Below are 17,338 nucleotides of genomic sequence, written 5' to 3'. Positions count from 1 at the left end.
TTAACAAGAAACATTTATCAGTCCTTATTTATATAAATGAATAATTAACCTTTTTACTTCTTCTGTCCTCTCAGGTGCTACTCTTCTCTTGGCAGAACTGGTGGTCAGCAGGTGGTCTCCTTCAACAGACAAGGCTGTGTGTATAACGGCATCGTTCAGCATGAGCTTAATCATGCCCTGGGCTTTTACCACGAGCAAACCAGGAGCGATCGTGACCAGTACGTCAAGATCAACTGGCAGAACATCTCTCCTGATATGGCCTACAACTTCCAGAAACAAAACACCAACAACCAAAACACTCCATACGACTACACTTCCATCATGCACTATGAAAGAACAGCCTTCTCCATCCAGCCCGGGCTGGAAACCATCACACCTATTCCTGATAGAACAGTGCAAATTGGACAGAGGCAGGGAATGTCCAACATCGACATCCTGAGGATCAACAAGCTGTATGGATGTTGAAGATGACACGTTTCACACAACCAATGCACAATATCAGGATAGTTAATATGTAGATGAAAATTGGTGTAAGGTTATGTTTTTGTCTTTTGATGGTGTTGAATTTCTGAAATGTGTGTTGGGAATAAAAAGAATTAAACTGCAAGACAAACTCTAATTTTCTTTATAATTCAATGTCAAGTTTAAGAAAATGCTTGATTGCAGCATTAAAGTGCTGTATTTTTTAGTAGAAGTTAATGTTTTAGCATAAGTTCTGTCAGGAATCCAACGTCATTCATTATAAAAGGAGGCCCAATCACTGCTTGATACCTGGAGTATATTAACACTCAACTCTCCGTTTAATTTTCCCAGTGAATGATGCTGATGTTACGAACGAATATCACAGTAAACGTTTGTGTTTTTTTAAATTTTCCTACTATGTGAAAGTGTTCATATTTTCACAGTGGAAAATCTGAAACACTATCGGGGCTTTTAATATCATATCTGCTATCAGTCACTCATAAGCTTTTGCGTTAGCACTCCTTGCATGTCAATAAACAAATTTTATTATTAGTTCTTTTTACTAATAGAGGGCTACAATTAGGTCCAAATACATATTTGAAAGCAGGCAGAATTTATATCTTTTTTGGTAACACTTTATAATAACTGCATGCTACTAATCATTAGTTAAGCATTAGGAAACAGTTAATTCATCATTTATAAAGCATTAATAGATATTTATAAGGAGTTTATAAATACAGATATAAATGCTTTATACCTGATTTAAAAGCATATAATGTATTTAATAATTGTTTTTTCATACTTTATTAATGATCAATTTATCATTTCTAAATTCAGTATAGCATTATTTACATACCAGTTATTAAGGAGTTGTCAGTGGTTCATAAGATCACTTAGAAATTTTAAGTAAATGATTAATAAACTATTTAATAGCCATACCGCAGAGACTTTGGTCACACCTATCCATTGACTTTGTCACTGATCTACCCCCATCTGATGGTTTCACCACAATCCTTGTAATCATTGACCGCTTCTCTAAGGCATGCAGACTCATACCTCTGAAAGGTCTTCCCACAGCCATGGATACAGCTCAAGCAATGTTCCACAACGTCTTCAGGATTTACGGTATCCCCGAAGATATTGTCTCTGACCGTGGAACACAATTCACGTCCCAGGTATGGAGAGCTTTCTGCAAACAACTGGATATTAATGTCAGTTTAACTTCAGGTTACCACCCTCAATCGAATGGACAAGTGGAGAGACTGAATCAGGAGATCGGCAGATACCTCAGATCATACTGTGGACGTGAGCAACATCGGTGGTCAGAGTTCCTTCCCTGGGCAGAGTACGCACAAAATTCATTGAGGCATTCATCCACAGGCCTTACACTGTTCCAGTGTGTGCTAGGATACCAACCCCCCATGTTCCCGTGGTCTGGAGAACCGTCACTAGTACCTGCAGTCGACAACTGGATTCGTCGTAGCGAGAGGGTATGGGACAGTGCTCATGTACGTCTGCAAAGAGCCATCAGGAGTCAGGAAATTCAAGCCAATCGAAGAGGTCATCCACATCCCCCCTACCAACCGGGACTAAGGGTCTGGCTCTCCACTCGAGACCTCAAGTTGCGGCTGCCCAGCAAGAAACTCAGCCCATGGTATGTAGGCCCATTTAAAATCTTAAGACAGATTAATGCGGTCACTTATGAACTGGAGCTGACCGTTAATTACCGTATCTCTCCCTCCTTCCATGTTTCCCTCCTGAAACCGTTCCACCCGAATACTTCCACCTCCACCGCTGGACATTGATGGAACCCCGGCTTATGCGGTAAAGGAGTTGTTGGACTCCAGACGAAGAGGAGGTCAGCTTCAATACTTGGTGGACTAGGAGGGATACGGTCCAGAGGAGAGATCATGGGTGGCCGCCAACGACATACTGGATCCTTCATTAATTGATGAATTTCATCGAGCCAGACCCGATCGACCACGGGGCCATCCTCGTAGAGCACCAGGAGGCACTCGTGGGGGGGGGGGGGGATTCTGTAACGCCACGCCAGCAGAGGGAGCCCTCGCCTGAGTATTGACTGTGTTCCACTCCCTCTGCTTCACCTGTTACTTCCTGTTTGGCAGACATTTAAGCATGGCCGGTGCCAATAACCCTTTGCGAAGTATTGCCAGCCTGTCTGCCTTACCGAGCGTTTTTCCCATTCCCATAGTTTGCCTTATTGTGTATGATCTTTGCCTGGTTTCCCTGTCTCTGCCTTTGGATTTGCCCACTGTCTTGTTGTTTGGATTGGACTGCCTATCTGTGTATGATTCTCTGTCTTCTACGATTACGATTCTCTGCCTACTGTTTGGATTTGTCTGCTGTGGATGTTATTAAAATACTGCACATGGATTCTAACGCCGCCTCCGAGTCATTACAGATATGCACCCACTGCTCTGGGTGTGCGTTCACAGTGTGTGTGTGTGTGTGTGTGTGTGTTCACTGCTGTGAGTGTGGACTTTGGATGGGTTAAGCGCAGAGCACAAATTCTGAGTATGGATCACCATACTTAGCTGTATGTCACATCACTGTCACAGTTACAGTTATATAGTGAATACGGTTTTAATGTCGGTCCCCCTCTCCCCTCTATCCTGGACATTTTCCTCACACAATGCTCCAGCAGTATTGTGAAGGAGCCCACAGTCTCTTTCATTTCCTAATATCAGGAAGACTGTAACAGAGCATCAGAGCCTGCTCTGCCAGACTGCTCAACAGTTTTTTCCCCCAGGCTATAATCAATCAATCAATCACCTTTATTTATATAGTGCTTTAAACAAAATACATTTTGCCTTAGGGTGCATATGGTCATTATGATCATCATAGGTCATACGTCACTTCCGTTTTGTTGTTGACGGCTGTACTGCGTTTGAGCTCCGTCACTATATTCTTTTCATTGACTATTTTTAACTTAAAAATCAATTTTATACATCATTGTTTCCGTTTATATAACGCGTGAATATATCCTCTATTGTATTCTACAACAAAAACAATCAGAGCGCCTCGCTATCACTAGTTTTATTTTGATCTCCCGGGTCCGCTATTAGCTTTTAGCCAGTTAGCATCAGCAAGCGTGGTTGCTGCTAACTGCGCTTACATTGCTAATACTCTATTCTCACACATTACCACTGCTGTACTCACTGTTACTTGCTTTAATGGCGGATGAATGTCTCCACTCTGTGCAGCTCGAGCTCGAGGCCGTTGGGGAAGCAGATTCGCGACCTGGAACATAGGCAGGCCCAGCTGAGAGAGCGGAGAGCCGCGCTGGAATCATCCCGGGCTGACGCTCACAAATCCGGGGTAAGTATACAGCGTGCTGTTAACAGTCCCACCACGTCTACTCCGTGTGTTTCTCTGCGCAGGCCCGGTGCACCCAGGACGCGATCTTCCCAGATGTCCTTCACTGCGACGCCGGGACACCACGGACCCTGGGTGCATCCACAGCGGAGGACGCGAGCTGGGTCCCGGGCGACGACTTCTCCCCCTCCTGCCTTCGAGATCTCCATCCAGAACCGCTTCGCTCCCCTCCGCGAGACAGGACGCGACGCTGTGATCATCGGAGACTCCATCGTCCGACACGTAAGTGCTACGTTAGCCGAAGGTAAAGTGCACACTCATTGTTTGCCTGGTGCTCGTGTTCTCGATGTTTCTGCGCAGATACCCGCGATCCTGAAGGACTGCGAGAGCCCCAGAGCGGTCGTGCTTCACGCCGGGGTTAACGACACCACGCTGCGGCAGACGGAGACGCTGAAGAGGGACTTCAGGAGCCTGATCGAGACGGTTCGCAGCACGACGCCCGCGGCGACGAGGACACGAAAGGTTCAGTAGACTTTTTGCTTTAAATGAATGGTTGTTGTCATGGTGTAAAGAACAGAAACTGCTATTTGTTAATAACTGGAATCTTTTCTGGGAGCGTCCTAGACTGTTTCGCGCTAATGGATTACACCCCAGCAGAATTGGAGCGGAGCTTCTCTCTGACAACATCTCCAGGACACTTCGCTCCATGTGACTAGTAAGACAATTCTCAAATAACCATTATGATGAGTTTTGTTCTAACCGCTTAAATGCTAAAGGTACTTGCACTGTAAAACCTATTAAGACTGTGTCTGTTCCCCGAATAGTGAGGTCAAAATATAAATATAATGTAGGATCTAGAAAAAATCTTATCTTAATTAAACCAGAAAAATGTAAAGTAAATGAACAAAAACAATTTTTAAAGTTTGGGCTCATAAATATTAGATCACTCGCACCAAAAGCAGTTATTGTAAATGAAATGATCACAGATAATAGTTTTGATTTACTCTGCTTGACTGAAACCTGGCTAAAACCAAATGATTATTTTGGTCTAAATGAGTCTACTCCACCAAACTACTGTTATAAGCATGAGCCCCGTCAGACTGGTCGTGGCGGGGGTGTTGCAACAATATATAATGATATTCTCAATGTTACCCAGAAAACAGGATACAGGTTTAAATCTTTTGAAATACTTCTGCTAAATGTTACTCTGTCAGAGATGCAAAAGAAATATAATGTATCTCTTGCTCTGGCTACTGTGTATAGACCACCAGGGCCGTATACAGAATTCCTAAAAGAATTTGCAGATTTCCTCTCAGACCTTCTAGTTACAGTTGATAAGGCGCTAATCATGGGAGATTTTAATATTCACGTTGATAATGCAAATGATACATTAGGACTTGCGTTTACTGACCTAATAAACTCCTTTGGAGTCAAGCAAAATGTCACCGGGCCCACTCATCGTTTTAATCATACACTAGATTTAATTATATCGCATGGAATCGATCTTACTGCTATAGATATTGTACCTCAAAGTGATGATATTACAGACCATTTCCTTGTATCGTGCATGCTGCGTATAACTGATATTAACTATATGTCGCAGCGTTACCGTCTGGGCAGAACTATTGTTCCAGCCACCAAAGAAAGATTCGCAAATAACCTGCCTGATCTATCTCAACTGCTAATTGTACCCAAAAATACACACGAATTAGACGAAATTACTGACAACATGGGCACTATTTTCTCTAATACATTAGAAGCTGTTGCCCCAATCAAATTGAAAAAAGTTAGAGAAAAACGTATTGTACCATGGTATAACAGTAATACTCACTCTCTCAAGAAATTAACTCGTAGTCTTGAACGCAAATGGAGAAAAACTAACTTAGAAGTTTTTAGAATTGCATGGAAAAACAGTATGTCCAGCTATAGACAGGCTCTAAAAACTGCTAGGGCAGAGCATATACACAAACTCATTGAAAATAACCAAAACAATCCTAGGTTTTTATTTAGCACAGTGGCTAAGTTAACAAATTACCAGATGCCACCTGATTCAAATATTCCACCAACGTTAAATAGTAATGACTTTATGAATTTCTTCACTGATAAAATAGATAACATTAGAAATACAATAGCGACTCTACCTGCGCGACTCCACCGAGCAAGTACACCGACAGGGCACCTGAGTATTGCTTTTCTCTTTTTTTTGCACTCTTTGTATAGTTTGTCCTCAAATATATCTTACACTTGTAGTCACTATGTGCTTTCAGATCTCTACTATCACTACTAACACTCGGAGAGCACGCTATGTACGTCGCAGGAAGGCCTGTCTGACAAACCTACGCCATGTCCCTCTGACCTCTACTACTATGCTCTCTATTCCAGTTGGTCTCTGGAACTGCCAGTCTGCAGTTAACAAAGCAGACTTCATTTCCTCTATTGCTACTAATTTGAACTTCAGCCTTCACCTACAGGTACTGGTTCATTTGAATCACATGCCATTACTGTAACCCACCCTGTTAAAATCCACTTTGTGGTCATTTATCGTCCTCCAGGTCAACTGGGAAACTTCTTGGAGGAGTTGGATGTGCTGCTATCAAACCTTCCTGAAGATGGTACTCCTCTGGTACTGCTTGGCGACTTCAACATCCACTTAGATAAACCCCAGGCTGCTGACCTCAAAACTCTGCTCACCTCATTTGATCTCAAGCTAATGTCCACTAAAGCGACTCACAAAAATCGGGAAACCAACTTGACCTCATCTACACGCGTGGTTGCTCTGTGGACACCTCTTCAGTTGCTCCACTGCACACCTCTGATCACTTCCTCATTACTGCTAACCTAGCACTTACTCCTGAAGTGGCACACACTCCAACGCAGGTCACCTTTCGACGGAACCTACGCTCACTCTCTCCATCTCGCCTATCTGCTGTGGTTTCATCCTCTCTTCCACCATTCTCTCAGTTTTCTGCTCTGGGCACGAACAGTGCTACGGACACTCTTTGCTCCACTTTAACATCTTGCTTGGACAACTTTTGCCCACTGTTGTCTAGACCAGCACGCACTGCCCCATCTGCCCCCTGGCTGTCCGAGGTTCTCCGTGAACATCGCTCTAAACTCAGGGCTGCAGAGAGGAAATGGCAGAAATCAAAAAACTCTACGGATCTCAGTGTGTATCAATCACTCCTTTCTTCCTTCTCTGCAAAGGTCTTAACAGCTAAAACATCCTACTACCACAACAAAATTAACAGCTGCTGTGACGCTCGGACACTATTCAAGACTTTCTCTTCTCTTCTTAATCCGCCGCCTCCACCTCCTCCATCGACTCTTACAGCGGACGACTTTGCAACTTTCTTCACAAATAAGACGAGATCCATCAGTGAACAATTCTCCACACCACAGACTGTGGAAAACTTCACAATGACTGATGCACACTCTTTATCCTCCTTCTCCCCAATCTCAGAGATGGACGTCTCCAAAATTCTCCTGTCCAATCATCCTACTACTTGTCCACTTGATCCTATCCCCACTCACCTCCTTCAAGCGATCTCTTCTTCAGTCATACCTTCACTTACTCACATTATCAACTCCTCTCTTCAATCTGGAACATTTCCCTTACCATTCAAGCAGGCTCGGGTAAGCCCACTGCTCAAGAAACCATCTCTAAATCCAGCGCTTCTTGAAAACTACAGACCGGTATCCCTTCTTCCATTCATTGCAAAGACACTTGAGCGGGCTGTGTTCAACCAGCTTTCTATGTTCCTTGGACAGAACAACCTCCTGGACAGCAACCAATCTGGCTTCAAAAGTGGCCACTCAACTGAGACTGCTCTGCTCTCGGTTACTGAAGCCCTGCGACTAGCAAGAGCAGCTTCAAAATCCTCGGTACTCATCTTACTGGACCTGTCTGCTGCTTTTGACACTGTTAATCACCAGATTTTCCTGTCCACTCTCAGAAAGATGGGGATCTCTGGAACTGCTCTCCTGTGGGTTAAGTCCTACCTCTCTGACAGATCCTTCAGTGTGTCTTGGAGGGGTGAGGTTTCTAAGTCACACCACCTTGCTACTGGGGTTCCTCAGGGATCAGTACTTGGACCACTTCTCTTCTCTATCTACATGACATCTTTAGGATCTGTCATTCAGAAGCATGGCTTTTCTTATCACTGCTATGCCGATGACACCCAACTCTACTTCTCATTCCAGCCTGATGACCCGACGGTAGCTGCTCGCATTTCAGCCTGTCTGAGTGACATTTCTAGCTGGATGAATGACCATCACCTTCAGCTTAACCTTACAAAGACTGAACTACTGGTGATTCCAGCTAACCCATTGATTCATCACAACTTCTCTATACAGCTGGGCTCGTCGACCATAACTCCTTCGAGGACAGCCAGAAACCTAGGAGTTGTGATGGATCATCAATTAAGCTTCACTGACCACATTGCTACAACGACCCGGTCCTGCAGGTTTGCCTTATACAACATTAGGAAGATTAGACCCTTCCTGTCAGAGCAAGCAACCCAACTTCTTGTCCAAGCTCTTGTTCTCTCCAGACTGGACTATTGTAATGCTCTCCTGGCGGGCCTTCCTGCATGCACTGTCAAGCCTCTGAAATGATCCAGAATGCAGCAGCGAGGGTTGTCTTCAATGAGCCAAAAAAAAGCTCATGTTACTCCCCTCCTCATCAGGTTACACTGGCTACCAGTAGCTGCTCGCATCAAATTCAAGGTACTGATGCTTGCCTACAAGACAACCACTGGCACGGCACCAACTTACCTAAACTCACTGGTTAAATCCTATGTGCCCTCCAGGAGCTTGCGCTCTGCAAGTGAACAACGCCTTGTGGTGCCATCCCAAAGAAATTCAAAATCACTCTCACGGACCTTTTCCTGGACTGTGCCCAGCTGGTGGAATGACCTCCCAATCTCAATTCGTACAGCAGAGTCTTTACTCATTTTCAAGAAACATCTAAAGACTCATCTTTTTCGCCTGCACTTAACCTACTAACACCAGTACTTTTCCTTTTCTTGTCTTTTTCATTTAATTAAAAAAAAAAAAAAATTATATACACCTGGCTATGCGTTCTATACTAGACTAACTGAGACTTGTCATGGCACTTGTATTCTGTTGTTGTTCTCTTGTTGACCTGACTGCTTCTATTGTTCTCATTTGTAAGTCGCTTTGGATAAAAGCGTCTGCTAAATGATTAAATGTAATGTAAATGTAAATCATATAAGTACGATTTAAACCATGCTAATGCACTTCCACTGATGCCAACAAAGTGTTCAAGTCTATGCAAAAGAATGCTGTGGTCAATTGTGTCAAACGCAGCACTAAGATCCAATAAAACTAATAGAGATACACCCACGATCAGATGATAAGAGCAGATCATTTGTAACTCTAATAAGAGCTATAAGAGCCCTGAACTCAAATAACCCGCCCCTCCTCTGAAACTCCCCACAAACCCCTTTCCCCCTGAAACATGGACCATCTCACTTCCTACACTCCCCAATCACCCCCAATCTTACAACATCACAGGAAAAACTGTCTGAAACTTTCTCTTTTTTGTGCAATTCAATACACACTGTGTGTGTGTGTGTGTGTGTGTGTGTGTGTGTGTGTGTGTGTGTGTGTGTGTGTGAGTGTTCACTGCTGTGAGTGTGGACTTTGGATGGGTTAAGCGCAGAGCACAAATTCTGAGTATGGGTCACCATACTTGGCTGTATGTCACATCACTGTCACAGTTACAGTTATATAGTGAATACGGTTTTAATGTCGGTGCCCCTCTCCCCTCTATCCTGGACATTTTCCTCACACAATGCTCCAGCAGTATTGTGAAGGAGCCCACAGTCTCTTTCATCTCCTAATATCAGGAAGATTGTAACAGAGCATCAGAGTCTACTCTGCCAGACTGCTCAACAGTTTTTTCCCCCAGGCTATAATCAATCAATCAATCACGTTTATTTATATAGTGCTTTAAACAAAATACATTACGTCAAAGCACTGAACAACATTCATTTGGAAAACAGTGTCTCAATAATGCAAAATGATAGTTAAGGAAGTTCATCATTGAATTCAGTGATGTCATCTCTGTTCAGTTAAATAGTGTCTGTGCATTTATTTGCAATCAAGTCAATGATATCGCTGTAGATGAAGTGACTCCAACTAAGCAAGCCAGAGGTGACAGCGGCAAGGAACCGAAACTCCAAAAACATATTAGTATGTTATGTGTATGCCAGGTTAAAGAAATGGGTCTTTAATCTAGATTTAAACTGCAACAGTGTGTCTGCCTCCCGAACAATGTTAGGTAGGTTATTCCAGAGTTAAGGCGCCAAATAGGAAAAGGATCTGCCGCCCGCAGTTGATTTTGATATTCTAGGTATTATCAAATTGCCTGAGTTTTGAGAAAGTAGCGGACGTAGAGGAGTATAATGTAAAAGGAGCTCATTCAAATACCATTCAGGGCTTTATAAGTAATAAGCAATATTTTAAAATCTATACGATGTTTGATAGGGAGCCAGTGCAGTGTGGACAGGACCGGGCTAATATGGTCATACTTCCTGGTTCTAGTAAGAACTCTTGCTGCTGCATTTTGGACTAGCTGTAGTTTGTTTACTAAGCGTGCAGAACAACCACCCAATAAAGCATTACAATAGTCTAACCTTGAAGTCATAAATGCATGGATTAACATTTCTGCATTTGACATTGAGAGCACAGGGCGTAACTTAGATAAATTTTTGAGATGGAAAAATGCAGTTTTACAAATGCTAGAAACGTGGCTTTCTAAGGAAAGATTGCAATCAAGTTGCACACCTAGGTTCCTAACTGATGACGAAGAATTGACAGAGCAACCATCAAGTCTTAGACAGTGTTCTAGGTTATTACAAGCAGAGTTTTTAGGCCCTATAATTAACACCTCTGTTTTTTTTCTGAATTTAGCAGTAAGAAAGTACTCGTCATCCAATTTTTTATATCGACTATGCATTCCATTAGTTTTTCAAATTGGTGTGTTTCACCGGTCTGCGAGGAAATATAGAGCTGAGTATCATCAGCATAACAGTGAAAGCTAACACCATGTTTCCTGATGATATCTCCCAAGGGTAACATATAAAGCGTGAAGAGTAGTGGCCCTAGTACTGAGCCTTGAGGTACTCCATACTGCACTTGTGATCGATATGATGCATCTTCATTCACTGCTACGAACTGATGGCAATCATATAAGTACGATTTAAACCATGCTAATGGACTTCCACTGATGCCAACAAAGTGTTCAAGTCTATGCAAAAGAATGCTGTGGTCAATTGTGTCAAACGCAGCACTAAGATCCTATAAAACTAATAGAGAGATACACCCACGATCAGATGATAAGAGCAGATCATTTGTAACTCTAATAAGAGCTATAAGAGCCCTGAACTCAAATAACCCGTCCCTCCTCTGAAACTCCCCACAAACCCCTTCCCCCCTGAAACATGGACCATCTCACTTCCTACACTCCCCAATCACCCCCAATCTTACAACATCACAGGAAAAACTGTCTGAAACTTTCTCTTTTTTGTGCAATTCAATACACACTTTTCACACACACATTGCTGTGTGTACATAATCCCACAAAAGACTCAGTAATATGTGTATATTTACATGCCCATGCACTACAAATCATCTATTTTATTCCACTGTATGTCCCTACATGTAGCGGTATGACAATAAAGCTCAACTTGAAGTTGAATTTGAAGTTCACAGTCTGAGCTTCAAGTTGTGGGTACTCTCATCAAAATTGGAGGAAAGTTTAAGGAATTGCAATATGTTTTTGATATGTACTTTAATATTTACCTCCCTTTTTTCAAGGACCCATAAGCAATTGGACAGTTGACTCAAAAGCTGTTTCATAGACAGACTTGGGTTATTCCTTCATTGTTTCGACATCAGTTAAGGAGCTAAATGTTCTGGAGTTGATTCTTAGTGTGCCATTTGCTTTTGGAAGCTGTTGTTGTGTACCCCCATCATGTAGTGCATGCAGGTGAAACAGACAATTGTTAGGCTTAAAAACAAAACAAATCCATCAGAGAGATTGCAGGAACATTAGGAGTGGTTAAATCAACAGTTTGGTACATTTCTAAGAAAAAAAAAGAACACACTGGTGAGCTCAGCAGCATAAAAAGGCCTGGATGTCCACGGAGGGGGACAGTGGTGGATGATCGGAGGATCCTCTCCATGGTCAAGAAAAGACATTTTACAACATCCAGCCAAGAGAAGAACCGTCTCCAGGAGGTAGACATTTCACTGTCAAAGTATACAATCAAGAGAAGACCTCACGAGAGCAAACACAGAGGGTACACCACAAAGTGCAAACAAGGACAGATTAGATTTTGTCAAAAAGATAAAAATAAAATAAAATAAAACCCGGAGTGCTTTGGCAGTGTGAATAAACTCAATCGTGCAATGTCAGAAAAGTTTCAAGAACATTTTTTTCAGAGATTAAGGACAACTTATCAATGTAGCTAATATCATAATAGGCACATTAAAAGCAATTTTTAACTTCTGTAAAATAAAATTTTAAAATCAAACTTTTATTATTTAAAAAATGTTTAACTGCTACTCCTATTTGACTGGTTAATGCACAGTTGAATGAGCACTATGCAGTAGCCTTGTTTAAAAAAGTAAAGATACACGCTATTAGCTTTTGTTTTTCTAGGTAACAAGGTTTCATTGCTACATTTGAAATCCATGTTGTTTTTCATTGACAAATCATTTTATTAATTAATAACCAGAGAAACACTGTGAAATAATAATACTATAAAAAAATATTCCTCTGAATATTTTAGAATTATAGAGTAGTTGTATCTGATTTTATCTGTCGGCTATTTAGAATCAGAAGAATTCATCTAAACACATTTTTTCTGCTGATTAGTTATGTCAATTGTTTTTTTTTTTTTTTATTAATTATTTTTTTTCATTTAACAACCACTAGCAAACTGTAAGTATATTACCAATAAATCCTCTCCCTGTAGAAAAACTGTTTTGGGCACTTAGAAAGTCCATTTCAGTGGATTACTTAAACTAACCAGGGTATTTGATCTTACTTTGAAAAGTTTTGGACTAACAGGTGAGGTCTGAGTTTCCTCCCTGAAGGTACACATTTTAGACTCTTGATGTTAAGACCCTACCCATAATCCTCCAGTAGACCTACCTACTCGGGTGAATATAAAGTCTTGACAGAATCGCTCACAGACACCAAAGCTCAGCACAAGAGCATCCTGAACATCTCTACACACTGAGACGACATGGAAACAAGAGCCTCCCTCTCCATTCTGCTGCTGCTGTTTGGCATCTTGCAGGCGTCTTCTCTCATGGTAAGATCAGGTCTAGACTTTCCCTTAAATTATGAATGTTCCTAAAAAAGTCATTTTATCATCTCTCTTTCTGCCTGCAGGAGGAAAGGTTTGAAGGAGTGTTTGTGTCAGAGCCTGAACCTCTGGACATCACTACAAGGATTTTGGAGTCCAACAATGGTCAGGCACCTTGTAGATTTCTTATGAATTCATCAATGTGTTTCAGAAAATAGGGGTAAACTGCAGTCAAGATGTATAGATATGTTTTACTATTTCATTAGTATGGTTCTCTTTAAATACAGGATCTTCTGAAGTCTTGATTGAAGGAGATCTGGTGTTTCCCAAAACCAGAAATGCTCTCTACTGCTTTAACAACAACTGTTTCTGGAAGAAAAACTCTAACAACATAGTGGAGGTCCCTTACGTCGTGAGCAGTGAATTCTGTGAGTGAATCTCCTTCATTCATTGAACATATCTACGATTCATGTAGATCTCATTTAAAATCTGGCGTCGTTTTTGTTTGCAGCCAGTTATGAGAGATCAGTGATTGCGAACGCCATGTCCACCTTTCACTCCAAAACCTGCATCCGCTTTGTGGCCAGATCAACTCAGGCCGACTACATCAGTATTGAGAACAAAGATGGGTGAGAACAATCATACAGCATTAACAAGAAACATTTATCAGTCCTTATTTATATAAATAAATAAATAATTAACCTCTTTACTTCTCTCCTCTCAGGTGCTACTCTTCTCTTGGCAGAACTGGTGGTCAGCAGGTGGTCTCCTTCAACAGGCAAGGCTGTGTGTATAACGGCATCGTTCAGCATGAGCTTAATCATGCCCTGGGCTTTTACCACGAGCAAACCAGGAGCGATCGTGACCAGTACGTCAAGATCAACTGGCAGAACATCTCTCCTGATATGGCCTACAACTTCCAGAAACAAAACACCAACAACCAAAACACTCCATATGACTACACTTCCATCATGCACTATGAAAGAACAGCCTTCTCCATCCAGCCCGGGCTGGAAACCATCACACCTATTCCTGATAGAACAGTGCAAATTGGACAGAGGCAGGGAATGTCCAACATCGACATCCTGAGGATCAACAAGCTGTATGGATGTTGAAGATGACACATTTCACACAACCAAAGCACAATATCAGGATAGTTAATATGTAGATGAAAATTGGTGTAAGGTTGTGTATGTCTTTTGATGGTGTTGAATTTCTGAAATGTGTGTTGGGGAAAATAAAGCTAAACTGCAAGACTAACTCTTTTTTTTTTCTTTATAATTCAATGTCAAGTTTTAGAAAATGCTTGATTGTAGCATTAAAGTGCTGTACTTTTTAGGAGAAATTAAGCTTTTAGCATAAGTTCTGTTAGAAATGCAACGTCATTCATTATAAAAGGAGGCCCAATCACTGCTTGATACCTGGAGTATATTAGCACTCAACTCTCCATTTAATTTTCGCAGTTCATGATGCTGATGTTTCATATTCTCAGTAAAGGAATCTGTCCCTTAAAAACTGTGATCGTTACCAGTATGGCAAGATCAACTAGGAGAATATCTCTCCTGATATGGCCTACAATTTATTCTAAGATTTTGAGAGAAGCACTAGACGAAATGGCTACAACATGTGCACTATTTTCTCTAATACATTAGAAGCTGTTGCCCCCATCAAATTGAAAAAGTTTAGAGAAAAATTTACTGTGCCATGGTATAACAGTAATACTTACTCTCTCGAAACTCGTAGTCTTGAACGCAAATGGAGAAAAACTAACTACCAATTGTCTGCTCAATTGAGCTCCTTCCTGCAAAAAAAATATCTGTATGGAGAATTTCAGTCAGGTTTCAGGCCCCACAATAGCACAGGAACTGCACTTGTTAAAAATACAAATGACCTGCTTCTTGCGTCAGATCAAGGCTGCATCTCATTGCTAGTTTTTCTTGATCTTAGTACTGCGTTCGACACCATAGATCATGACATACTCATAGATCGATAAAAAAAAACTATACAGGTATTCAAGGGCAGGCTCTAAGATGGTTTAGATCCTACCTGTCCGATCGCTACCATTTTGTTCATTTAAATGGGCAGTCATCTCATTTATCACCAGTAAAATATGGAGTGCCACAAGGATCCATCCTAGGTCCCCTTCTATTTTCTATATACATGTTGCCCCTTGGTAATATTATTAGAAAATACGGAATTAGCTTCCACTGTTATGCTGATGATACTCAGCTATATATCTCAACGAGACCAGATTCAACTTCTAAATTATCTAAGCTAACAGAGTGTGTTAAAAATGTAAAAGATTGGATGACCAATAATTTTAACTCCTATTAAATATGGATAAGACAGAGATATTAATTATTGGACCAAAAAAACAGTACGCGGAATCTTGTAGATTACAATTTGCAACTAGACTGATGTACAGTTATTACCTCTACAGTCAAAAAATAGATAGCAACTTGTCTTTTGAAAATCATATTTCCCATGTTACAAAAACTGCATTCTTCCATCTTAGAAACATTGCCAAGCTACGAAACGTTAACTGTTTCTGATGTAGAAAAGCTAGTTCATGCATTTATGACCTCTAGACTGGACTATTGTAATGCACTTGTAGGTGGTTGTCCTGCTTCTTCAATAAACAAGCTACAGGTAGTCCAAAATGCAGCAGCTAGAGTCCTTACCAGGTCAAGAAAATATGATCATATTACCCCAATTTTACAGTCTCTGCACCGGCTACCTATTAAGGGGGGGTGAAATGCTCGTTTTCACTCAATATCCTGTTTATCTTGAGTACCTATAGAGTAGTACTGCATCCTTCATAATTCCAAAAAGTCTTTAGTTTTGTTATATTCATAAGAACACGACCGGCTGGAGGCGTGGCGTGTGGGCGGAGCTAAAGAATCACGAGCGCCAGTAGGCTTTTGGGTTGAGAGCATTTGGAAGCTGTGACATTACCGTGAGGGAAAAACCATCATCCAAAACAAACCATGGCTAACAGTCAGATTCAGCGTATATTTATGATCCAGAATCAGATCCAGAGGCTGAAATTTAACAAGAGCAGCATCAACAACGACATCTCTATGTGGTATGTACTGAAACTAGGGGTGCTCCGATCACGATCGGCCGATCGTTTTGCGCATCTCGTCAGTAAAGCCGGTTCTCTAATCAGCGGTTAATTCCATCAGGTGCGTGATTTCTCATAGAGCAGCTGTTACTACACAGAGCCGTTGTTAATAGAGAAGATGCGCAAATCCACTTCATTTTCAGCGTTTTTTGGCGCATCTTCTAAGTTAACAACGGCTCTGTGTAGTAACAGCTGCTCTATGTGAAATCACGCACCTGATGGAATTAACCGCTGATTAGAAAACCGGCTTTACTGACGAGATGCGCATTAACGATCGGCCGATCGTGATCGGAGCACCCCTAACTGAAACTGTATATATTTGCTTAGCTGTTTTGGAAAATGACTAAGTTCCACTTTGTCATCTTTTTTTTAAGCTGTACACGTGGAAAGTGCAGTTTGATGACAACATCGCATGTTGTTTACTTGATGTGCTTACGCGCCGATAGCTAAGTTAACAACACAGAGATATTTGAAGCAGTTTTACTCACCGCCTGCGGTTCCAACACACGATCGTGACCCTTTTTCGTTGGGACTGCATTATCCTTAAGAAATAAACGATGTGCAAATCCGGCCTCAAACTGGGCCTTGTTTGTAAAACAAGCATCTTTGAAATGCAGGGGAACAAACACTAACACTTACACAACTCCGTTGATGCTTACACAACTCTGTTGATGTAAAAATAATGTCTATCCACAAGGTTTCTTTTGGTAATCTGTGCAGGGTTGTCTTGCCCTGGCAACCAAAAACACACTGCTTTTTTTTGACATTTCGCGATGCTCTCGCTCTGATCAGTGAATGTCTGTTGTGCTCTCAGTGCTCTGCTATACGGGAGCGTGCGCTCTTCCGGCAGACGTGCCCTCAGGACCCATATAAGGAAATTCCGCTCCATCTAGCGTCACACAGAGCCATACTCGAAAAAAACTTTCAGAAACTTGTGACAAACCGGAAGGAGTATTTTTGGAACAGAAATACTCCTTCAAATGTACAACTTAATTTTTGAAACTTTTCCATGTTTAGCATGGGAATCCAACTCTTTAACAGTGTAAAAAACTCAGTATGCTTGAAATAGCATTTC

The 17,338-nt window shown here is 41.6% G+C and overlaps 1 protein-coding gene across 12 annotated transcripts in view; it reads left to right on the top strand.

The window, feature by feature from the left end:
• Positions 1 to 14,399, top strand: part of LOC127987428 (hatching enzyme 1.2-like) — a 48,302-nt gene extending 33,903 nt beyond the window's left edge. For 4 of the 12 annotated variants that reach the window (XM_052589750.1, XM_052589751.1, XM_052589749.1 and 1 more), the window contains exons 2-5: positions 13,226 to 13,304; positions 13,427 to 13,567; positions 13,651 to 13,768; positions 13,864 to 14,399. In XM_052589750.1, coding sequence (XP_052445710.1) covers positions 13,226 to 13,304; positions 13,427 to 13,567; positions 13,651 to 13,768; positions 13,864 to 14,254 — 729 coding nt within the window. In that variant the 3' untranslated portion in view covers positions 14,255 to 14,399. Of the gene's footprint in view, positions 1 to 74; positions 594 to 13,032; positions 13,146 to 13,225; positions 13,305 to 13,426; positions 13,568 to 13,650; positions 13,769 to 13,863 lie in introns of those variants that run through there. The other 8 variants (XR_008161204.1, XR_008161202.1, XM_052589754.1 and 5 more) reach the window with 6 other exon arrangements.
• Positions 14,400 to 17,338: the final 2,939 nt, after the last annotated feature.

This window comes from Carassius gibelio, chromosome B22, assembly GCF_023724105.1.
Source record: "Carassius gibelio isolate Cgi1373 ecotype wild population from Czech Republic chromosome B22, carGib1.2-hapl.c, whole genome shotgun sequence".
Taxonomy (NCBI): domain Eukaryota; kingdom Metazoa; phylum Chordata; class Actinopteri; order Cypriniformes; family Cyprinidae; genus Carassius; species Carassius gibelio.
This window is presented reverse-complemented; position numbering and strand designations above follow the sequence as displayed.